Source organism: Haliotis cracherodii, unplaced genomic scaffold (genome assembly GCF_022045235.1).
Source record: "Haliotis cracherodii isolate W230 unplaced genomic scaffold, xgHalCrac1.p SCAF_4, whole genome shotgun sequence".
Classification (NCBI taxonomy): domain Eukaryota; kingdom Metazoa; phylum Mollusca; class Gastropoda; order Lepetellida; family Haliotidae; genus Haliotis; species Haliotis cracherodii.
The window spans coordinates 51967020-51993373 of record NW_027266297.1 but is presented as its reverse complement, the minus strand read 5'-3'; the positions used below and the strand labels follow the sequence as shown (position 1 = coordinate 51993373).

The 26354-nt window shown below is 40.5% G+C and overlaps 1 protein-coding gene across 4 annotated transcripts in view; it reads left to right on the top strand.

Annotated features, from left to right (window-relative positions):
- The window catches only part of LOC139478272 (inactive tyrosine-protein kinase transmembrane receptor ROR1-like), a 213856-nt gene that overhangs the window by 128398 nt on the left and 59104 nt on the right, over positions 1-26354 (top strand). For 3 of the 4 annotated variants that reach the window (XM_071260684.1, XM_071260685.1, XM_071260688.1), the window contains one exon: positions 2204-2273. In XM_071260684.1, coding sequence (XP_071116785.1) covers positions 2204-2273 — 70 coding nt within the window. Of the gene's footprint in view, positions 1-2203; positions 2274-24215; positions 24400-26354 lie in introns of those variants that run through there. The other variant, XM_071260686.1, reaches the window with a different exon arrangement.

The window sequence follows — 26354 nt, the reverse complement described above, 5'->3', positions numbered from 1 at the left end:
ACCACTCACATTAGATGCTAGTCTACCCTGGCCCCATTGGAGGGTAGTTGTGTGTCATGTCGTGATCACTCACATTAGATGATAGCTAGTCTACCCTGGCCCCATTGGAGGGTAGTTGTGTGTCATGTCTAGACCACTCACATTAGATGCTAGTCAACCCTGGCCCCATTGGAGGGTAGTTGTGTGTCGTGTCGTGACCACTCACATTAGATGCTAGTCTACCCTGGCCCCATTGGAGGGTAGTTGTGTGTCATGTCTAGACCACTCACATTAGATGCTAGTCTACCCTGGCCCCATTGGAGGGTAGTTGTGTGTCATGTCGTGATCACTCACATTAGATGATAGCTAGTCTACCCTGGCCCCATTGGAGGGTAGTTGTGTGTCGTGTCATGACCACTCACATTAGATGATAGTCTACCCTGGCCCCATTGGAGGGTAGTTGTGTGTCACGTCGTGACCACTCACATTAGATGCTAGTCTACCCTGGCCCCATTGGAGGGTAGTTGTGTGTCATGTCGTGACCACTCACATTAGATGCTAGTCTACCCTGGCCCCATTGGAGGGTAGTTGTGTGTCATGTCGTGACCACTCACATTAGATGATAGTATACTCTGGCACTACTGGTAATCCAGGATAAGTTGAACCAACTCACAATATGGGATTGAAACAAGTAGGCAGTGCACAGAATTTGGGCACACATATTTGGTTTGTACAAGGTAGTGGGGGTGTATACATGTTGTGCACATGCAGGTCATGACGATGAAATTGACTACGCTTCTGTGGAGACACATATAAGTGTGCTCATAAGACTATTGACAATAGAAAATAGCAGTTGAAAGTGAAATGGACACCATCATTTTCAAATTTGGTCTGATACAAAAACCGCATCAGAATGCGAAAATTATGTGATTGTCCAGTTATCTCAATATGATTCCAGCTTGAAATATTACGTTTACAGTATGCTGAAACCCCATAAACACTGACATAGGATTAATTAAGGAGAATGTCATTGAGTCAACTATCACTATGTTAAGGTCTCAACCTTGAGTCATTTGATGAATGACATGACACTATTCATTATCGCTCTCGGTGATATAAAGAGTATTCCATTTTTACAGCAAATGATTTCCCTTCATTGCCACGATACTTCTCAAGTGTTGTTATCTATGCAATTTGCTGTCACCATTTTCACAGTCATCGGGTCCCTCACATCAGCACATACTATTATGTTCTATTAAACTCGTCACTAGAACTCGGTGTTCACCAAGTCGTGGACCATCCACTACCCATTTCTTCACTATGGTATGTGCCAGTGGGTGGACATAGTCATATGGGGTTAATTGTCAGGTCACGACTCAACTTATCCTGGCACCAGGTTAGGGCAGTTGTCTGTTGTGTCATGTTACACCAATGTATTGAGCTATATACTGTTATGTCAAATCAATTTTAGTGGACAGAATAGGTGAATGCTAAATATCCTGAATGCTTTGTTTATAGCAAAGTTTTATGAATATTATTATTTAACATCATGTGTTCCCCAAAATAAGCTTCATTCAAAATCATGAGTGACACACCAGCTGGTTAGCTCAAGCCCTTTGTAAACCAATGCAAATGAAAGCCCTGTAGAATAGATGAAGCAAAGCTGCCGAACTTTTGCTCAAAAGCACAATATTTAATTATGATGTCATATCATTTAGGAGACAGGCAGTCATAACATGATGGTGAAACAAGACAAAGTTATTGAAACATCGCTGCTTTTTGCAATCCATTGTACTTTAGAACAAGTGTGTAAATTGGCAGGTAGATTTAAAGAGTCTATGTATCTGTGCTTTGTCAGTTGTTGACATCAACTGTCGCTTGAGTCACCAATTTGATGTGAATATGTATTATTTTGGATCAAACTTGAACAAGTGATTATGAATATGCACAAGCCACACATATTGTGTCAGACAATCTCCATAGCCCTTGAGTTAATTGTAGGTGGTGAATTTAACAGTGGTCAGAGACTTGGGAGGAATATATATGCTGACTAAACTTACCTACATTTTGTTCCCATTTCACACACGATAGCCAGGACATCCACACCTCTCAGTCACAGATGTCTGCTGCTGACACTCTGCCGAGATACTCTAGTAGGGAAGCGTGTGCAGATGCAAATGTATTGAGACCCTTAATGATATCATCCTACTTTCCTATTTTTCAGTTGTGAGCCAAGTTGATCCAGATGATGCCTCCCGAGACTTTGGTGACTACTCCTACAGCTATGAAGACAGGTAGGATTACTAGCTACCCACTGCTGTGTGTTTATATAGTAGGAACAACTTCGGCACAACACAAGCTTATTGGTGTCCTAGCTGTGTCTGATGACACAACTGGATCACTTAGTTGGTCCCAAGTCCCTAAGGTTCATCCATATCTGTGAATTGTTAATTTGCCATGTACATGTTTGCTTCTCCTCTAAACCAGCCAAGAGAGATTCCGCCTGACAAGGATGGATTATGTTTCTTAAGAATTTTCATCAAATGTTAAATATGTTTTTGGTAAACAATACAAACTTTACAGTGTTTCATGCAGTGTTCCGAAAGAGCAGCTCCTTTGTGAGTCTTATCTATATACAGTATGGTGGTATCCAATCTATTCAAAGCACAACATTAGCCAGCTGTCATCTGCAACTATTGAGAGGAAAGTTGCCATATTCTGTCAAGAATTGTTGCCAAAATAAAATCTAAAGAGTATGTTTTTAAATATGTGTTGGTAAGTATGTGGAAAATAAACATTTAAAATAAATATGTGTTTTTGCATTAAAAGTTATCATTTACCGGTATAAAAAAAATGTTGGGACACGATTGGAACTAATTTTTAGTGATGAAGATTATAGACTGGACAATCAAGTTTGCCAATGGCATTATCATAAGCAGTTAGGGATGACCTTTGAACATAAATGTTTAAATGTGGTATGTACATTTGATCATTGTTGTTGAATTCTAAGTATAGAATAGTTACGAGATATATTGAATGAAACTTAATATGAAACTGGATATGTCAGTTTAGCACAAAGGTTAAACTAGATAGCCACTGTCAAGAAAGTTGTATATACGTGTAAGGCCTACTGTTGCTATGGTACGCTTGTTATCTTGCATAACTTAAGTGCCATGTGATGTAAGAAGTGAAGTAGAAGGTGCCACCTGTTCCTGGAACAAACAGATGTTTAGTTTTGACTTTATGGTGTTTGTTGTACACATTGAGGTAGGAGGCACTGTGGAATGGTGACAGGACACTGTCTGTACAGTTTAAAGAGGCAGTAGCAAACCAGCAAATGTCACATTGACTGGAGATTACAACCTAGTCATGTTGTATGATGTAGTTAGTGAAGTGGTTGTTTGTGTTCCATGCTGCTAGGGAAAAGGTGGTCAGGTATGAAGGGTGGCCTCAATCATTTCAGTCTTGTAACTGTGTGGAGCATGTGCGTCTGCTGTCTTAGTGCTTGCATAGGCTTATCTACCCAGTAATCACGATCCTATAACTCAGGGAGCATGAAATGTTGTTTCATTGTTGGTAGGCCACTCTCCCCTGCTGTTGAATGGAACAGTTGAATGCATTTTATGTGTCTTTGTTTAAAACTGACATTCATTGTCCCAGTGTGTGGACACACCAATCCTCCAGTTGCCAACCGTTTTTACAAAAAGTGATTTTTGTTATGCATTAATGATCATGGCATAACTGTCATTGTCCTAACTGAACATGTGTTTTGGAAAGACAAAACCATCAGTAGAAATAGCTTTTACATCTAGCTTTGGCCGTGTGAGCACCAGGTTTTATGGCTGTTATTATGTGGGAGTTTTGCACATCAGTAGTTTTATGATGGAATAATAACTGTGCTCTAATCTGTACAGCTGCCACCCATAATGGTGTGGCTTTATGTCCCAGCATGGTATGTGTTACAGCTCACACAGCTCAATCAGGCACATCTAGTCTCCAGGCAGACAACCCAACAAAGGCATTTTTATTAAGCTTTCTGGAAAAGGATTGCTACAAGTACTTATTTAAGAAAATCTGTTTTGTAGGCATATATATATCTGTACCATTTCTTTGTGTTAGCCCAATAATGGAGGAATGTTGTTAGAAACAGGTCAGGGTCTTGTCTGTCAATTTTCATGTGCTAAAGTACCCACTTGAATAGTACGGGCATGTTGCCATTGTCCATAAGAACCTGCAGTTTAAGGACACAATCTATTGTGTCACAATATATATATATTTGAACACTTGTATAAGATCTCCATAACTCTTCTTGCTTGGTGTAGCTTACTTCAGTGCCTCAAATAGTTCCTTGTAAATATTTCTACTTACACATTGAGAAGACAAAATGCTGTCAATTTTGTAACCAGTGATGCATTTTGTTATGTATGAATGTGAATGGAACTACCAACTGAGCACCATGTTGATGAGATGATTTTGTAATGTAAGGGAAGTAACCCCTGCTTCAGATGGCTGCTGTGAGTGGGGAAGTAAGTGAATCACCCGTACAATCTCACTGAAGGCCTTGATCACACTGCACCTTGCCTGTTTCGTTTTCCATTGTTTTACAAGGTGTTCATTCTCTTCAGTTTTCTTTCACACTGTAGAACAGATGTACTGCTGTTGGTGTGTTTGCTGCATGTCAGTGATGGGATACAGCTCCACCTTCAGTTATCAGCTGCATGTTCAAACTAATATTCATTATGGTGGTGTTTTTTCATGTTTTATGAAGTGTAAGATTAATTTTACCAGTGGAATCATGTGTCATCAGCCTAGACAGTGTAGTGTGAGTTGCATAAATGAAATGAATTAATCAGACACAGATGCATTTAGATAACGAGTCCAGCCTGAATATCCATGACTAGATTACACTAATTAATTACCCTGCAAGTGTGTCCTGCTAGACTGCTCACAAGCTCAATAGCTAATTCATTATGTCAAGGCAAAACAAAAAGTATCAAGGATCACATAAAGAGAGAGGGAGAGAAGTGCGATATTAAGCTGTTTCATAATAATGAGCAATGATTTTGATTTCCAAGAAAATTTCGTTACTGCAATTGACACTCTATATTAACCTCACAAGGGTAGTTTGAATATGTAGTCTTTGAATGTCAAATTATTGATATCAGTAATCTTGATGAAAATGGACTTTGACTGTTGGTTAACTGGTTATTATTTTTTATGCATGTATTATTTTTATGTTTGTCTCATGAAGCAGTGTAGACAAGATGCAGGCTGTTTTATTTGAAGTGGATGTCATTGAATGAGATGACGTCCATGTGCATATACCTCCAGTGAAGTGAAAAGTTCTTTTTGCACATAACTGTCATGACCCATCCAAGTGAACTGACAATTTTTTCACAATACAAGCTGCGACCCAAGTGTACAGGAATGATGCAGTGAAGATGAATCTGGAGTGTATTGTTGCTGTGATGATAAGATGTCAAGCAAACGTCAAGTCTGTTTACTACTGTGGGTTCTCCCAGCAATTCTCTGACAAATCTCATACACCATGGTTGCTTCTGCAATTCTGTAATGGCAGTTCACTGTAAGCTTGGCAAATGATTCACCAAAATTGCTTTGCATATGATAGCACCATGAAACTTACAATGATCAATACAAGTGATAACCTGCATATGAATGGAGTTGGTTCTCGAAGAGCTGTGTTGTTAGGAGGAAGCAACTGTGCCTTGTATGTAAGTGATGACTGAGCGTAGTTAGGAGAGCATACCTGTGCCTTATATGTAAGTGATGACTGAGTGTAGCTAGGAGAGCCTATCTGTGCCATGTATGTAAGTGATGACTGAGTGTAGCTAGGAGAGCCTATCTGTGCCATGTATGTAAGTGATGACTGAGTGTAGCTAGGAGAGCCTATCTGTGCCATGTATGTAAGTGATGACTGAGTGTAGCTAGGAGAGCCTATCTGTGCCTTGTATGTAAGTGATGACTGAGTGTAGCTAGGAGAGCCTATCTGTGCCATGTATGTAAGTGATGACTGAGCGTAGTTAGGAGAGCCTATCTGTGCCTTGTATGTAAGTGATGACTGAGTGTAGCTAGGAGAGCCTATCTGTGCCTTGTATGTAAGTGATGACTGAGTGTAGTTAGGAGAGCATACCTGTGCCTTGTATGTAAGTGATGACTGAGTGTAGCCAGGAGAGCCTATCTGTGCCTTGTATGTAAGTGATGACTGAGTGTAGTTAGGAGAGCATACATGTGCCTTGTATGTAAGTGATGACTGAGTATAGCTAGGAGAGCCTATCTGTGCCTTGTATGTAAGTGATGACTGAGTGTAGCTAGGAGAGCCTCTCTGTGCTTTATAATCTGTATCAATATAAACACTCTTTTTACTGATGAATAGAGCATATTGAAAACTAACTTAAGATTTTCTCAAATATTATTCCAGATGCAAGTTAACATGAAACCAAAACAACTTGGGGTAATTCAGATTCATGTTTACCTCAGCTGAAATGAAGAGACATGAATGCCTCAGAATAACATTCTGTCATTCCATTTTTGGAGTGTTAGATGAGAATGTACTGTGGCAATAGTAAAATGCCCTTCATAGTCCCTTATCTGCAACATTAGTGTTTGTGTTTAGGAAGCCATGACTGTTTACAAGGAGACACATTACCCACTTATTACATGGGTAGTTAGATTTAAGATTTAGCAGTCTCACTGCTACAAGCAAGGAGCCATCTGGGTGAAATGTTTAATTGGACTTAGAACAGGCCTTTCTGTTATGTAGTCAATGTCATGTGATTACTTTCCCGCTGTAAAGATACGCATGAAACCATTGTGCTTGTAATGGTGAGTTCAGAGTTAAGACAGGCCAGGCCTAATGGCTCCTCACAGAGATTTTAGTTTCCAATAAAGCCATATCAGAACAGTTTATGTTAGGTACAGCTGAAGTTATGACTTTTTGGTCATCTATAAACTTTTATCTGTGTCCACCAAGCCAGCTTTCATTATGGTAATAACGTCTATGTATTGTCCACCTACAAGGGACAGACCCCCTGTAGACCTGTGCAAGGCCAGGAGGGTGGCTTGATATCACTGACTAGATAATGCCTTTATCTCCCCCCTCTGGCTATCAAACTGATGAAGTTTACAAGACTTAAGCAAGGTCTGCTTTGTTGTTGAAGAGTTGAACAGTCTGTCAGTGTAACAGAATCAACAGGGGAGGGTACTGCTAAAGTGGACTCTATATCTTCACATTAGTGTTTTCCCATTAACTTGGTAGTATTCATTTGTGTAGACCATGGCGTAGAGAGACAGGCAAAATGATAGGTGCCCAGTGTTAAGGATATGAACAAGCCTAAACAGCAGGACGAATCTACTGAGTAGGCAGCGTAACAGCAGGACTTGGCAAATATTGACACTGTGGCCAATGTGAGACAATTTTATCAGTGGGGTATGATGAAGAGGACAGTGTCATCTGTTGTATTTTTCCTATACCTTGAGCTACCAATACATATTAAAATAAACTGTGACAAGTGTTCATAGGTATGATTCAGGATTTATAGTTAACAATACAAAACTGTATTACAAGCAATTGTCAACACTTGTCTTCTTTCGGTAACCAACCAGAGAGCTTACTATGTGACTAGAAGAACTTCAATCAAAGAAGTCTTCAGTAATAAGGTTTGTTTTTAAGTGAACTTTTTACCTTAAAGTTTACCAAAGTGAACTATACTGAATATGACCCAATGTGTCTAAAAGTTGCAAACAGAAACTGTGATGAAAAAGATATGTTTATTACTATTAATTTACAATGTCTAATAATTTGATACAGACAGTCATGCTGAAGGCACATTGAACAGCAATGCCTACCTGTTGGTCCAACAGCTAGCATGTCCTGTGCCTGTCGAGCCTATCCCAGGAGCCAGGTGCTCCTCCACTTTTGTACAGGGAGCAGACGTGCAGGCAGTCACATCTTATATACTGGTCTATCATTCTTCACAGATTAACTGACATGCCAGAGGTATCTTTATGCCATTTTGGCATGACTTACACCCCTTTCAACCAAAGCATATTTTGCACACTTTTGCAAGGTATATGTGGAATGTGTCAGCTTTATGACACATCAAATGCTTGGCCCAGTAATGATGGAGGCTTATAGGCTGATCTGATAGTGATATCAACACGTCTAAACACTGGTGGGAAGGAAAACTTGTGACATTCATAATTAAGAGATTGTGGAAAATTTGACATGCACACAGATATAGTGAGCAGGTGCAAGGCAAAATTTAGCGAGATTGATGAATCTGTAGGCGGCTGGTGACGTCTGAACGTATGAGAAGATACTGATGACTCTGTGGAGAGCAGGAGGTACTGCATAGTCGGGATGAGATATGCGTGTAGGTACTTCATGTCAGGTCTAATTATGTGTCTGAGGAAGTGGGCTGATAGTCCCTGTACCCCTTCTCTGCCTGCTGCAGCAGATTCTAGTGAGATGGTGAAGTTTTGCCTCAAGAGAGGTCTGCCATGCCAAGAATATCTGGTTCTGTCATCAGCATATAATACTACACTAACGTGGTTAACTTTGACATGCTATTGGCTACAACTGCATGAAAATAATAGGATCATTAGTTGTGGTTTGAGGTGTGGAATTCAGAGCTTTGTCATTGTCATAGTAACAATCAGGGAGTAGAACTCAAGTTCGAGGAAGCTGGTATCTAAGTTGATGAAGGCACCATGGCTATACCCTTGATATTGTCTAATGACGGAATGTGTTTATTTATGTGTTGTACATTCATTGGTCAGTATGCTGTAGCAGCAGGTAGGTACCAGCAGGTCTTGGCAACAGAGACTCGCTGAAGGGGGATAAAGCAACTGAAATTTCCAGCCACACTTTCTACAAACTGCAGCCCTTAGGCTTAAACAAGAGATGTTTCTCATGATCGTGCAAGTCATTTATACCTACTGGCTCAATGCTATTTTTGTCCCCGGTTCCAAAATTCACCCATTCCTTATTTTTGCTCATTTTAGGCTTTTCTGTGGGGCCTTCAGTCTTCAAGGCTGTATGCCATGGTACACTATGTACAAAACTGTTATTACACTTGTTTCCAAGTTTTTACACTTTCCTTTCACTCTTTCCTTTCACTGGTTGTCTTCTTTCATTTGCTGTTAGATGACAAGACCAGGTTCACAAAAATGTGGTTTAAGAAACAACAGAAATGCCTGGTCACCTTGTCATTTTTATATCCCCCCCTGGCATATAATGCGGAATTTTTTATTTTTTATGTTACCATGGCAACAAGTTGGACTTAGGTTCTATAGGTTAGAGTTCGTTTCTGGAGCATATCTCAAAACCCATTCAAAACTTTCTAACAAAACTTGGCATGTCTATCAGACTCATGCTGAACTGGTACCTTTTGCTATTTAGGAATTTTAGACATTTTTATTTTTTACATTTCCATGGCAACAAGTTGGTCTTAGGTTCTATAGGGTAGAGTTCCTTTCCATTGCTAATCACACATTGGGGGATGCTTGTCTTGGAAAGGCCCACTTTCCATTGCTAATCACACATTGGGGGATGCTTGTCTTGGAAAGGCCCACTTTCCATTGTTAATCACACATTGGGAGATGCTTGTCTTGGAAAGGCCCACTTTCCATTGCTAATCACACATTGGGAGATGCTTGTCTTGGAAAGGCCCACTTTCCATTGCTAATCACACATTGGGGGATGCTTGTCTTGGAAAGGCCCACTTTCCATTGCTAATCACACATTGGGGGATGCTTGTCTTGGAAAGGCCCACTTTCTATTGTCAACCACACATTGGGAGATGCTTGTCTTGGAAAGGCCCACTTTCCATTGCTAATCAGACATTGGGAGATGCTTGTCTTGGAAAGGCCCACTTCCATTGCTAATCACACATTGGGAGATGCTTGTCTTGGAAAGGCCCCCCTTATTTGTGAACCATTTATTCAATCTGAAGTATCAGCAACGTGCGAGCGTCCACAAATTTTGACGTATATAGTTTGTAGTAATACTGTACAGTTTCCAACACTACTCGTGAACAGCCTGTAGTAATACTGTACTGTTTCCAACACTACTCGTGAACAGCCTGTAGTAATACTGTACAGTTTCCAACACTACTCGTGAACGGCCTGTAGTAATACTGTAGTTTCCAACACTACTCGTGAACAGCCTGTAGTAATACTGTACAGTTTCCAACACTACTCGTGAACAGCCTGTAGTAATACTGTACAGTTTCCAACACTACTCGTGAACAGCCTGTAGTAATACTGTACAGTTTCCAACACTACTCGTGAACGGCCTGTAGTAATACTGTACAGTTTCCAACACTACTCGTGAACAGCCTATAGTAATACTGTAAATGTTTTGTACATATTTCTTCAACTGATCTATCCTTCAATGCCACCTTCCATGCCTCATCTTCCAAATACACTGCAGGCCACTGACACATGAGGAGAAAATGTTTGTCAGCTAGGACATTTCATTTCTCATTCAGTCTTGCTTGTCTGACTTGTGAGAGGACATGCCTATAACTGCCCAAGGTGACATCTTGTGGCCCACACTATTGTCTTAGGCCATAAAGCAAGGTGCCTTGTGTGTGGCCATGTGTTATCAGTCTGTACTGTGGTCAGTATACTTACTCTCATTCATCACTACACAAGGATTAGAGGCCTTCACATGTGCCACGAAAGCTTCTACCTAATATATAAAGACGATTCATCTGTTTATAAACATGTAACATTTTGTTATCCTGTTCTCACATTGACCATGTATTTTTTAAGTCACAAGCCACTTTTAAGCCACTTGTTGTAGTGCTTGTGCCATGCTAGCCAACCTTGTGTGTAGTTTATTTCTGGTCATGGAGGTCTGGTTGGGGGTTTCTTTAGGAAAATGCTGATTGTTGTGTTGACATGGAGTTGTCTGATCTACAAGCAATATGTCCATCACAGTCCATTTACATCTATTGTGTAATCTGTTAACAGCCTTGTTTGGTTCACTATGTTTGTTATCTACAGATGAAAGTTGTATTCCTGATTGTGCTTCATTCAAAGTGAGTGAGAAACAAGTATTGTCCTTGAACAGAGGTGTATCTGACTTCCAATTCAAAAGACATGTTATGGGTTAGGAACTATTGAAGAAACATCCATACTTTCACTGACTACAGCATAATTCATTGAAAACACTCATATTTAAACCTATATTGAAGAAAAGGAAACTATCTGTAGTAACGTGATTGTTTTTTTATAAATACTTGAACTTTGTTTAGGCTTCAATGTAAGGTTGAAGTTTATTGATGCATGGTGCACATGCTCAAGCCACACTAATAAAAGCAGTTGTCTTCCACTCAGTTGGCTTATTAGGGGCATACAGGAACAATGATAACAAAATTACCCATGGCTCTTTGGGGTTTTAATCTGGTGAACCACTCAAGCTCACAACCCTCCTAAAACATAATTTCTTTGGAAATGACTAACTTCAGAGAAATAACTTCCCAGTAATAGCCCAGTGTAACAATATTGATAATTTCCTGGCACTAGCAAAATCAATGAAATGGCCAAACTTAAGATTTGAAATCCACAAGACCAGTAATTGATCAAACATGACCATGAACTTGAGGTTTAATTGGTAATGTTACAGCGCACAGTCTTAAGTATTGGGTAATATTCAGATGCCTTCATTAAATTACATGCAAATACATGATGTTTGAACATCACAATCTATGCATATGTTGATAAATAACAGACATTTGGAGTGAAGCTAGCTTACTTCTTCATGTCATCAGAATTTCCTTGACTGCTCAAAGACAAGCTCCTGGTAGAGTCAGCAATTGCTCATGGAATCCTGGGCCTACCTTTAGAATACAGTACAAACTTTTCAAACACCTGACAATACCCTATGACGTAATTTGTAGCATTTTGTTGCCAGTCACACCTGCGAAACAATGCCCTGTGACGTCAGGGGTCATCGAGTATGCATAAACTCCTCCCAGTGATCTATCATCTCTACACGCAATGTCATTGAATACGCCCAGCGGTGTTTAGAGTTTTGAATATTTGTTTACTAAATATAGCCGATGCGGTGCATTTTATAGCAAGCGCTAGTATACGAAAGCACTTTTTTTTTTTCTTTTTTTTTCTTTTTTTTTTTTCTCGTAATTCAGGTGGCTTGAATGGTTATAAATGGGAACTAATATACATATATTATTTGTGGGGTTCATTAATTTTCATTATTATGTACAAGAATGCAGTATATTATTAGGGATATTATATTGGCGCTGAACACATCCAAATGTTGCCAGTGTTAGGGTAGGTTACCCCGAAAACCTATCCTTAGGCCTTGGATCCCCTTTACGGTCAATTGGTTGAGGTATCCCTTTAGAGGCTATAAGATGATTGGCCCTTGGATCCCCTTTATGACCAATCACCCCTTACGATCATTAGGGTTAGTTACCCATTTAGTGGCTATTATAGATTCTATAGCAGCTCCTAATATTCTTCACACACAAATGTCAAGGAAAAAGGTTGAAATGGTTTTGTGTCGAATGGTTTGACTTCTGGAAACTGTCCTGGAACATTCACGCAAGCCACTTTCACTGGCTACATTTTTTCAATACTGATTCAAAAGCGAACTCATCATTGTGTCGTTGCTTGCCATGCTCATGCCTCCCTTGTTTCTACTTTTATTCACATCATCCTTACAGTGTTCCCTACCACACTTTTCTGTCACAAAAATCACTCGATTAATCATTAAATACCATGTCATTCATGCGTACTCGCGAGTTCGATGCCTGACCTCTGACGCCTGGAGCTGTTTTCAGTTCGCGAGACACCATGCCTATCCATAACCTTCGTAAGTGTTCGTCACCTATTCGACTCATTTTGTTCAGTTCCGTAACGTCGTAGGCATGACTTGGTAAATTTGCACTAAGTTCCACAGTGTGATCGTAGCTCAGTTGGACTAATAATCCGAAGGTTGCGAGTTCGCATCCAACGGATTCTTACAAAAACTGTATGCTTGTCTTAGAGACATGTGACCTATGGTGGAGATCGTCCTCAAGAGGAGTTGTGGTACTGTAATCTGAAGGTGCTCCGAATCCTGATTTGAATTTTATTGTGTTTTGTCACAGTACTCAATGTCACAGATATCCAGGTGAGCTACAATGCCTCACACTAGTGTTTCTTGAAGAATTCAAATTTGAAAACGTACCATATTAATTTAACAAAAACACACCAGAAAACTAAACAGTACAGCACTCTCACGGTGTCAGTTGAAGTGTATTTGTGTGATGTGGGGATGCTACAGTTGTAGTGTGTGTGATGTGGGGATGCTACAGTTGTAGTGTGTGTGTGATGTGGGGATCCTACAGTTGTTGTGTGTGTGATGTGGGGATGCTACAGTTGTAGTATGTGTGATGTGGGGATGCTACAGTTGTAGTATTTGTGATGTGGGGATGCTACAGTTATAGTGTGTGTGATGTGGGGATGCTACAGTTGTAGTATGTGTGATGTGGGGATGCTACAGTTGTAGTGTGTGTGATGTGGGGATGCTACAGTTGTAGTATTTGTGATGTGGGGATGCTACAGTTGTAGTGTGTGTGATGTGGGGATCCTACAGTTGTTGGGTGTGTGATGTGGGGATGCTACAGTTGTTGGGTGTGTGATGTGGGGATGCTACAGTTGTAGTGTGTGTGACGTGGGGATCCTACAGTTGTAGTGTGTGTGTGATGTGGGGATCCTACAGTTGTTGTGTGTGTGATGTGGGGATGCTACAGTTGTAGGGTGTGTGATGTGGGGATGCTACAGTTGTAGTATTTGTGATGTGGGGATGCTACAGTTGTAGTATTTGTGATGTGGGGATGCTACAGTTGTAGGGTGTGTGTGATGTGGGGATGCTACAGTTGTAGGGTGTGTGTGATGTTGGGTTGCTACAGTTGTAGTATTTGTGATGTGGGGATGCTACAGTTGTAGGGTGTGTGTGATGTGGGGATGCTACAGTTGTAGGGTGTGTGTGATGTGGGGATGCTACAGTTGTTGGGTGTGTGATGTGGGGATGCTACAGTTGTAGTGTGTGTGATGTGGGGATGCTACAGTTGTAGTGTGTGTGTGATGTGGGGATGCTACAGTTGTAGTATGTGTGATGTGGGGATCCTACAGTTGTAGGGTGTGTGATGTGGGGATCCTACAGTTGTTGGGTGTGTGATGTGGGGATGCTACAGTTGTAGTGTGTGTGATGTGGGGATGCTACAGTTGTAGTGTGTGTGATGTGGGGATGCTACAGTTGTAGTATGTGTGATGTGGGGATCCTACAGTTGTAGGGTGTGTGATGTGGGGATCCTACAGTTGTTGGGTGTGTGATGTGGGGATGCTACAGTTGTAGTGTGTGTGATGTGGGGATGCTACAGTTGTAGTGTGTGTGATGTGGGGATGCTACAGTTGTAGTATGTGTGATGTGGGGATCCTACAGTTATAGGTGTTTGTGATGTGGGGATGCTACAGTTGTAGGGTGTGTGTGATGTGGGGATGCTACAGTTGTAGTATGTGTGATGTGGGGATCCTACAGTTGTTGGGTGTGTGTGATGTGGGGATGCTACAGTTGTTGGGTGTGTGATGTGGGGATGCTACAGTTGTTGGGTGTGTGATGTGGGGATGCTACAGTTGTAGTATGTGTGATGTGGGGATGCTACAGTTGTAGTATGTGTGATGTGGGGATCCTACAGTTGTAGTATGTGTGATGTGGGGATGCTACAGTTGTTGGGTGTGTGATGTGGGGATGCTACAGTTGTAGTATGTGTGACGTGGGGATGCTACAGTTGTTGGGTGTGTGATGTGGGGATGCTACAGTTGTAGTGTGTGTGTGATGTGGGGATGCTACAGTTGTAGTGTGTGTGTGATGTGGGGATGCTACAGTTGTAGGGTGTGTGATGTGGAGATGCTACAGTTGTAGTATGTGTGATGTGGGGATGCTACAGTTGTAGTATGTGTGATGTGGGGATGCTACAGTTGTAGTATGTGTGATGTGGGGATCCTACAGTTGTAGGGTGTGTGATGTGGGGATGCTACAGTTGTTGGGTGTGTGATGTGGGGATGCTACAGTTGTAGTATGTGTGATGTGGGGATCCTACAGTTGTAGGGTGTGTGATGTGGGGATGCTACAGTTGTTGGGTGTGTGATGTGGGGATGCTACAGTTGTTGGGTGTGTGATGTGGAGATGCTACAGTTGTTGGGTGTGTGTGGATGCTTCAGTTTTAGGGGTACCTTTTGATGTGGGGTTGAGGGGATGTTGGGTCTGCTTGTTGACACGGGAGGAGGAGGGATGGTGGCCTCATTTTGTCCCTGAGTAGAACACAGCCAGACGCAAAGCCACAATAAACCTCTAGCTCTTTGCTCAAAGGAAAAAATTAGTTTTTATGATGCATTATGGGCCATTATTGTGGTATGGTGAATATATTGTGAAGAACAGATGTCCCTCATAGCCAGGGAGGGGTTCATTGTTTCACACATACACATAGGGTGTCTGTTTAAGCAATTTCTTCTGCTGCCAGGGTGTTCTAGTTCTTGTGGCCAGTAATCCATTGTAAGCATCGTAAAGTGTATGTTGTGGAGCTCTATGCTGTAAGCATCGTTAAGTGTATGCTGAGGTGCTGTAGGCTGTGAGCATCGTAAAGTATATATTGTGGAGCTCTATGCTGTAAGCATCGTAAAGTGTATGCTGTGGTGCTGTAGGCTGTGAGCATCGTAAAGTGTATGTTGTGGAGCTCTATGCTGTAAGCATCGTAAAGTGTATGTTGTGGAGCTCTATGCTGTAAGCATCGTAAAGTGTATGCTGTGAAGCTGTAGGCTGTAAGCATCGTGAAGTATATGTTGTGGAGCTGTATGCTGTAAGCATAGTAAAGTGTATGCTGTGGAGCTGTAGGCTGTGAGCATCGTGAAGTATATGTTGTGGAGCTGCATGCTGTAAGCATAGTAAAGTGTATGTTGTGGAGCTGTAGGTTGTAAGCATCGTGAAGTATATATTGTGATGCTGTAAGCATCGTAAAGTGTATGTTGTGGAGCTGTAGGCTGTAAGCATCGTAAAGCGTATGTTGTGGAGCTGTAGGTTGTAAGCATCGTGAAGTATATATTGTGGAGCTCTATGCTGTAAGCATCGTAAAGCGTATGTTGTGGAGCTGTAGGCTGTAAGCATCGTAAAGTGTATGTTGTGGCGCTCTATGCTGTAAGCATCGTAAAGTGTATGTTGTGGAGCTGTAGGCTGTAAGCATCATAAAGTGTATGTTGTGGAGCTGTAGGCTGTAAGCATCGTGAAGTACATGTTGTGGAGCTGTATGCTGTAAGCATAGTAAAGTGTATGCCGTGGAGCTGTAGGCTGTGAGCATCGTTAAGTGTATGTTGTCTAGCGGTAGGCTGTAAGCATAGTAAAGTGTATGTTGTCTAGCTTTAGGCTGTGAGCATCGGAAAGTGTATGTTGTGGAGCTGTATGCTGTAAGCATTGTAAAGTGTATGTAGTTGAACTGTAGGCGGTGAGCATCGTAAAGCGTATGTTGTGGAGCTGTAATGCTGTAAGCATTGTAAAGTGTATGTTGTGGAACTGTAGGCGGTGAGCATCGTAAAGTGTATGTTGTCTAGCTGTAGGCTGTAAGCATCATAAAGTGTATGTTGTCTAGCTGTAGGCTGTAAGCATCATAAAGTGTATGTTGTAGAGTAATATGCTATGAGCATCGTAATGTGTATGTTGTGGAGCTCTATGTTGTAAGCATCGTAAAGTGTATGTTGTGGAGCTATAGGCTGTGTGCATCGTAAAGTGTATGTTGTGGAGCTGTAGGCTGTGAGCATCGTAAAGTGTATGTTGTCTAGCTGTAGGCTGTGAGCATCGTAAAGTGTATGTTGTGGAGCTGTAGGCTGTAATCATCATAAAGTGTATGTTGTAGAGTCATATGCTATGAGGCATCGTAAAGTGTATGTTGTGGAGCTCTATGTTGTAAGCATCGTAAAGTGTATGTTGTGGAGCTGTAGGCTGTAAGCATCATAAAGTGTATGTTGTAGAGTTATATGCTATGAGCATTGTAAAGTGTATGTTGTGGAGCTGTAGGCTGTGAGCATCGTAAAGTGTATGCTGTGGAGCTGTAGGCTGTGAGCATCGTGAAATGTATGTTCTAGAACTGTATGTCAACTAGAATTATACATGTCAGTGGTGTGGTACTGGCATGATACAGTCAAGTCGCGTTATTCCGACACTCGTAAATCCGACAATTGGCTTTATCCGACACTATTGAAGGGAACTGATTAAATCAGTGTTATTTAGACCTGTTAATCTGACATTCTCGCACTCCGACTCCGACACACCTAATTTGCAACAAATTACTGAAAGCAGTCTCGTTAATCCGACACAGTGAAAAGCTACTCATCTGCCCGTGAGTACACAGCCCGTGTTTTGATATGAGATGAATCGGCTAGTAGCTGCATATTACAACGGCTGCAGAGATAAACTTGCTTATCAATAAACAATTAATGGACAGGATTAATCACAAGCCTAGATTACCTAAATCTCAGATCAGATATAATCAGATACAAGTGCTACAGCTGAGGATATCCCATTACAGGTAACGTCAGAATGACCTTTTGCAAACTTTGTCCGCCCAATGAAATGACAAACAGGAAGTCTACATTAGCCACTAAGAAAGCAGATTTCTTAAGCATTGCGGTACTAGTTTGAAACTGGTGACTTCCATTCCAGACTATGCTTTCAAAAGTATTTTGAATCGGTCATACAGCCCGTAATGTTCAGTATTTTTGTGTTGAGCTTTTCGAGGTTGAGTGATTAGAAAAGAAAATTCTGCTAACAATGTAACACAACAATATGAATATCTCCTTTTTCCTTTTTTTATTACATGTTTGTATCGTTATCTATCGTGTAGTTGTCCAATTTTCAATCACGAACGTTGATACTACTTAATTTCATTTATCCGCTATAAATGCCGTACCATCACTCACTAAAAGTCATATTTGAGGCAGTTTGACTATTAAATGTCAACATAACGATTTCACAATTGCAATACATTTAGCGTGTGAATTCCCTATGGTGACTGGTCAAAATTGTTCCATATGTAAAAAAATATCCTGCATACCACCTGTACCAAAGTGCTATGCTTATGTTTCTTATAATTTTAAGTATATGTATAGTGGAAGCTGCAACTAAATTACACCATATTGGAATATATCATTCCTGATCAAATCATAATTTCAGATACAATTTCTTCTGATCATTACATCAAAATTACTTGAAGTTGTATCATTGGGTACTTTTTAACTGAATCGCCGGTAGATTGGGAGGAAACGTGTGCACAGCTGATTGCTATTTCAGGCTTAGTTTACGAGAAAATACACACGTTAATCTTAATCTCTGCATATAAAACAATGCCTTGGCGAGCAGGAAATACATTTTAAATGAGAAAATCATCATGTCTAGTGATGTTTTATATCAAATTTCATACTTTTTTTGACCAAGTTTGTTATACCTGTTTATTCACCTGAAGGGATACGATGTGTTCTTTTGAAAGTGCAGTGGTGCTGTATATGTCAGTAATGTGATACTTGCACTATATATGTATGTCAGTGGTGTGATACTGACACTACATATATATGTCAGTGGTGTGATACTGGCTCTATACATATGTCAATGGTGTGATACTAGCACTATATAAGTACCAAAATAAGCCTTGACCCTGTTTTACCATATGGGAACCATTTCTGACCTGCTGTACTTCAGCATATGAATGTTGGCCTCCTTTATTACATTATTTGTCTGTTAATATGTTGCACCTTATTCTAAAGAATGGAAATCCTTCGTTTCATCATATGAACAGAACGTATCAAAATATAGGTAATTCCAACATTTAGGCATATTATTCAAAATGCTGAAAGTTGTATATTCACTGTAAAAGCCAAGTGTGTTTATGTTGTGACATGTTGTCTGTCATCCAGTTGTCTGTCCGTCCTTTACCTCTACATGTTCAACATCTACAGAGCCTTGTGGCTCTTTTATGGTTCACATACAATGTTAAAATATGATTTCCTTTTATATGAAATTAAATAGAGTGAAATAGATCCATTTGAGTCCGTAGTACTTAATTGAATGTTGGAGCATGTCAGATATGCAACCTGGAACATAGCCTGTAACATGGGCTGGCATCAAGGAAATAGATACACACACTCACCATTCCAGTTTTAGCATATAAATGTTCGGCACTGATTAGTGGAGTTGGGTGTTATTCTAAATTGAGCATAATGTTATCTACATTTTGCGATAATTACCACTTGGATATTTTTATTTAGGCACATAATTAATGAGCTTTCATGCCATTTGTTCTGATTAAAGAATCATGAAAATAAATTAGTTCCAAGTAAGTGGTATAAGCACAAGTTTGTCTGGGTATGTTTACTCTGTCAAGGTAACTTAGAAGCAGCTCTGTTACTGTTCCTCCAGAGTATAAACAATCAAAGGTACACAGGGTTTTTTCAGGTCTTGGCCATGTTTCTTGTCAAATGAAAATACTTGTCTTAATCTTGTGGGCAGCAAATCAAACAAGTCATTAGCACATTGGTAGTGGCTGATAATGAGTGAAAAGCCAGGTAGCAAGTATGTTGACAGTAGTCGGCAAGAAGTGGAGAAAGGAGACGGCAGGTATTGCCTTCCCTGCTGTGTCAACACAAACACTTAAATATCCCAATCATTCCCCTTTACCAACACGACTCTACCATGAAATCCTCGTCCTGCCATGAAGAGTTTAATGATCCTTAAAGCTTATATGTGGTTAAGATTAAACAGTTGGGTAAGGATGCAATTGGTAAAAAACTTTTCGCAACATTTGCCTAAGTAATTGAACAAATCATGTATGGAGTGTGGGCTTAGTGAAGCAGAAGGGAACAGAGGGAGGGCAAAGAAAGACCATGAACTGACAGCCAGAACAATTTGTGACACCCCAGTTTAGGTTTTCCCTCTCCACTTGTCCCAAAGTAGACCTACTTCATTCACCTAGCATGTTTGTAAATGATAATACAACAGTTAAAAAAGTGTACAGGGTGAAGGATCATTGTGGTCAAATGTGGTAAGTTTCCATGGAGATAAAAGTATTTAGAAAACAAACCCAGTTTGACCAAAGACATATGATTCATCGAGATGAAGGATAGATGTGGTCATCTGTGGCTTGGATAACTATTGTATCACTGATTAGAGTTGGAACTGAGTTTTGAAGGTTTTGATCTGACTTGTAAATGGCCATGCTGATGCTGGCAGGGAAAAAACTAAACAGACAAGTCGGATGACTCAGGCATCTATCACATATGTTTGATATCATTGCAATATTGAAGTCATTGGCCAAGTGTACATTGGCGAATGCTGAACTGCCACAGGAAGTCACATCTCATCACACACAAATAAACCTTCCATGCCTGCATTGACCTCTAAACTTTATACACAAATAGAAACTGCATCTAACTGACCCTAAGGCAAATTGTTTACAGTTGCAGAATACGTTAATGTGTCCTTTTGATATCTCAGTAATTTCTGTAACATCTTATCTGTGCCCTACGCTTCAGAGAAAAAGGTGAATACAAAGCGTGATGCATAGAGATGTTCTTATACTCTGGTATACCTTGGAAACAGTTAATGAGAACTAGTAGTCATTTTATGTGATTTTGTCCTGCACATCATCTATCTGAAAAAGAGTCTGGTGCCCTCTAAGGACTACTGTAAATCTTCCAGGGCTGGATCAGATCACTTCATTAAGCAAGTACTTTTGTCAGTGCCCTGTCCTGAAAAACTTGCTGCCTGCCCTCCGCTATAGTGTTGCTGCAGTTAAAAGCAATCATGCTTGCTACTCTCCGCTCTAATGTTGCTGCAGTAAAAAGCAACCATGCTTGCTACTCTCCACTCTAGTGTTGCAGCAGCAAAGAGCAACCCTGCTTGCTACTCTCCACTCTATTGTTGCAGCAGCAAAGAGCAACCCTGCTTGCTACTCTCCACTCTGGTGTTGCAGCAGCAAAGAGCAACCATGCTTGCTACTCTCCACTCTGGTGTTGCAGCAGTAAAGAGCAATCATGCTTGTTACTCTCCACTCTATTGTTGCTGCAGCAAAGAGCAATCATGCTTGCTACTCTCCACTCTATTGTTGCTGCAGCAAAGACCAACCATGCTTGCTACTCTCCACTCTGGTGTTGCAGCAGCAAAGAGCAACTCTGCTTGCTACTCTCCACTCTAGTGTTGCAGCAGCAAAGAGCAACCATGCTTGCTACTCTCCACTCTGGTGTTGCAGCAGCAAAGAGCAACCCTGCTTGCTACTCTCCACTCTGGTGTTGCAGCAGCAAAGAGCAACCCTGCTTGCTACCCTCCACTCTGGTGTTGCAGCAGCAAAGAGCAACCATGCTTGCTACTCTCCACTCTGGTGTTGCAGCAGCAAAGAACAACCCTGCTGGCTACTCTCCACTCTATTGTTGCAGCAGCAAAGAGCAACCATGCTTGCTACTCTCCACTCTGGTGTTGCAGCAGCAAAGAGCAACTCTGCTTGCTACCCTCCACTCTAGTGTTGCTGCAGTAAAGAGCAACCATGCTTGCTACCCTCCACTCTAGTGTTGCTGCAGTAAAGAGCAACCATGCTTGCTACCCTCCACTCTAGTGTTGCTGCAGTAAAGATCAACCCTGCTTGCTACCCTCCACTCTAGTGTTGCTGCAGCAAAGAGCAACCATGCTTGCTACCCTCCACTCTAGTGTTGCTGCAGTAAAGAGCAATCATGCTTGCTACCCTCCACTCTGGTGTTGCAGCAGTAAAGAGCAACCATGCTTGCTACCCTCCACTCTAGTGTTGCTGCAGCAAAGAGCAACCATGCTTGCTACCCTCCACTCTAGTGTTGCTGCAGTAAAGATCAACCCTGCTTGCTACCCTCCACTCTAGTGTTGCTGCAGTAAAGAGCAATCATGCTTGCTACCCTCCACTCTAGTGTTGCTGCAGTAAAGAGCAACCATGCTTGTTACCGTCCGTTCTAGTGTTGCTGCTGCAAAGAGCAACCATGCTTGCTACTCTCCACTTTATTGTTGCTGCTGCAAAGAGCAACCCTGCTTGCTACCCTCCACTGTGGTGTTGCTGCAGTAAAGAGCAACCATGCTTGCTACCCTCCCCTCTAGTGTTGCTGCTGCAAAGAGCAACCATGCTTGCTACCCTCCACTCTGGTGTTGCTGCAGTAAAGAGCAACCCTGCTTGCTACTCTCCACTCTATTGTTGCTGCTGTAAAGAGCAACCATGCTTGCTACCCTCCACTCTATTGTTGCTGCAGCAAAGAGCAACCATGCTTGCTACCCTCCACTCTATTGTTGCTGCAGCAAAGAGCAACCATGCTTGCTACCCTCCGCTCTAGTGTTGCTTCCTCAACGCCACACTTATATTACAACTAAATGTCCACGCTTATTTGATGGCATATGCTGGCCATTCTCCATCCATTATAATTTATGATTATTTTATGATTTAGACCTGTCTTCTTAAGTCACAAGGTCTATGGCAGTGGTACATATTTTCTCTAACTTTAGCTAATGCTACTTGACAGCAGGCTGAATATGTTTATAAGAACTGCATGAAGGCAGTTAGTGCTTTACAGAGACCAGTTGTGTTGGATGGGGAAGTGTGAGGACAAGTGAGTAAAGTAATTGTATGTAGCTGTAGAAGTGACACTGAGATTAGATACAAGATAAGACTCCCAACTCACAAGGCTTCCACTGTCAAGTTTCTGACACAAGGGAGGAAATAAAGGTTTATGGGCAAAACATCTAAGGTAGAAGAAATCTAACTGCCAGTATATGGCCAAGACACCAACTGAACCTACTCACTTAGTCAACCCACCATCAAGCCATACCTTAAAGATGCCTGATTAAGTGGAGTTCATGTTTATGTTAACTGGCCCAGAAACCTGTGAGATGTGGATGTGTTTGACAGTGTTTCACAGCACAATCAGTGACTGGCCACAACTATTACCTGGAAACTGAACAGTAAGAAAATGATCACTTTTAGTGACAATGAGTGACAAGGACTGATTTGAACCAAAGATGAGGGTATGAGAGTGTTTTGGTGTATGTGTGTGTCTCACTGAGGGTAGGTGTGTCGTTGGGGTTGTGGGCTTGGACTATATTTGTGTGTCTGATAGGGTGGGTGTAGGAGTATGTCTGGGTTTTGGGTAAGGTGTGTAGATGGAGTGATTTGTACCTAAGTCTATCGTTTTGACATCTGGATCCACCTGGCTGCTTCACACGTGCTTTTCATGAAAGTTGATGGTTTAAGTATCTCAGTGTAATAACCACTGGTGGCAAGATTTAGGCATGTCAAAAATGTATGCCGATGTTGTATTGCTTGTCATTTGTCAAGAAATTGGTCATATGCATATTATCAACTGCTTCTCTGACAGGGAAAGTTCTTCCAATATATTTCCGTGGCAGTAGGGTAGTCTAATGGTTGGATGATTCGCTCGTAACGCCGAAGACCCCGGTACAGTGTGTGAAGCCTATTTCTGGTGTCCCTCGCTGTTTTATTGCTGGAATATTGCTAAAAGTGGCTTAAACCATACTCACTCACTCACTCACTCACGAATCTGAAACCAGCTGGCTACCTTTAGTAGCAATTAAGTAACACTAATAACACTTTAGCGCACACCTTGTCTCCAACATCAAAGGAATTCATGTTGTTTGTAAACATCATTTCTTTTCACCAGAGAAAAAATTGCCATTATACGGATTATCTAATTTGTATACTTGTGTCATTGGGGTGTGACATACATGTCTTTATGTCACAGGCTTATGTCATGGAAAATTGCTTTGTTTAACTGATAAATGAACCTCTCTCATTAGGGTATGTGTGTGTTCACAACTTTGTTTGAGATGCCCCATCACACATAACACCTGCAAAAATAGACACTAAACTGATATTTGTCCCTGTATAAAAAGGTGGAGACTCCCAAGTCAATGATAGGATGTATTGGTTATGTTGCCTGTGAGTGGTTGGCTATGTCCTCCTCCCTCCCTGACAGTCTGTCTACTATGAAGTGACTGACCCACGTGTTCAGCTGCCAGGCTAGCCCAGCCTGTTTCAGCACTGTCAGCCAGCCAGCCTTCTTGCCTGCCTGCCTGCCTGCCTGCCTAAGTCAGTGGGCCTGCCTCTCACTCACCATAAGCTACAGGGTATTTAATCCTGAATGGTCCACTGGCAGTGTTGTAGTGCTTCTCTCTGGATGGAGTGTACACACACTTGGTTGATACAACTGGTGGTTTACTAGGGATCTGTGACAGTCCTCTGTGCTTGTGTCAACTTCATACTTTGTGGATCATCTATCATAGACCATGACAGACCATGACTATAAATTTGAACAAGATTGGTAAGACTTTATTCACAAACAAATTTTGTCTTAATACTTTCTCATACTTTGAACAGTTTTTCTTTGTGAAGTATATACATTTAGCAAGCCAGATGTTTTCTTGCATGTGCTAAATTATTGGCAAATTCTAAGAATTTTGATAATTGTTTTTAACAAATTCACGAGAGAGAAATGTGCTTTATTGTGTCATCAAGTTCTTAAGAAAACAAGAGTACTTCATTTTTAGAATATTCTTTGTTCTTGGTAGCCAAATAATTTCTCATTCTTATGTTGGTTCTTGGAATTCTCCAGTTCTAAACAATAATGTTGCCTTCAAAGTTTAAGTACTGTTGAACACGAAATAAATATTTTCAAAATCTTTTCTGGGAAAGAAAATATACGCAAAAGTTAACTAGAGCAAGTTCAAAAATAAGCTTGAACAAATGTTGTTCCCACCTACTAAGTTCGCTACAGGTTATTTAGACAATTTTTTTTCAAAAGTAAGATCCAATTTTGTGTTTAAGGGAGAAGTAATTTGATAAGTGTTTGTGTAGGATGTCCCTTCAGTTCACCTGTTTTGTGCCGCCAAGCTTTCAGATGGCACCTTGTCCCCAAAACCAACTATCAGGACTTCGCTCCCCTACCTTTCAGTACTGTAGAAACTATACTAGTTTACACACAAAGTACTGTTCTTGCAAACTTTCAAAACTCACTGACACTGTGAACTGAGAAACATTTAAAGTTATTTGCGAAAATGACTGCCTTTGTTTTAAACAAGGGTTGTAGTTTTCATCTCATTGAGGAAAGTTTTATCCTAGACACACCAGACTAAAAATAAGAAACATTTTGAAACATTCCCTGATAAATTCATCATGAATATTCTGAACATACAAACTTTACAAATTAATATATTTTATTATATTAGAGACACTTTAGTACATTCATATGTAACGATTTTCATTGACATGATAGATATAGACATGAAATGTAATATTTTATCTATGTTTATAATAACTATATTGTGTACATATGACGTCGGATTTATTGGAAGCCTGGTTTGACTGGTAAAACAGCCTGGCTGGGTGTAGAGGATAAGCATTGTGTCACTCGGGATTACAGCTGTAATATATCTGTAAAGTGACAATCAATACATGCAACTTGGGGTCATATCAGACTTGTCAACACACTTCTGAAAAGAAACATTAACATGAGTTACCTTAGAGCCTCAACAGTGCAGTGTATCTTCAATGGAACATATTGAAGACACTTGAAGTGTGGTTCCATCACAGACACAAACTTTAATTATTGATCTCATAAGAAAATTATCATGTGGTAGGCAATAAATAAGGCTGAATTATGAATTGTGTGTGATAGACAAGAATAAATCAACAAATAAAATAATTTGTATAAGTTTATCAAACATTTAATGTTTCTGATACATCAAATATTATTTAATTCTTTCACAACTTCTTTTACTATTTCTTAAGACAGATGAATGCAATATGTTTATTCACATGAACATAACTATATATTGAGTTATGATTTTTAAGAACAATAATATATGGGTATTTATACAAAGAAGCAAATTATGTACACATAGCTCTTGATTAACTATTGTTAAAAAAATTAGGTTTCTGAACTTATTCCTAGCTCAAAACTTGAATCAGTACTTCTGGTTATTTTTGTATGACAGTCTGTGATGTAATACATGTAGCAAGTAAATGAATCATTTTCTGTCTTTTCCAAATGTATGAAGGTTTGATATTTTAGACATAATGAGGTCTATGGTTTCTGTTCTATTTCCATTATAATGTGGGCATTCCAATAAATGATATTCATGGTCTATTTCTCTCATTGAGCATAAGTTACAAAGTCCTGGTGTTATGATGTCTTCAAGTTTCTGTTTCAAGTTTATGAGCATCTCAGACAGAGTGAGGATACTTATGCTTGGTTTGACTAAATCAAAAGTATTTCCA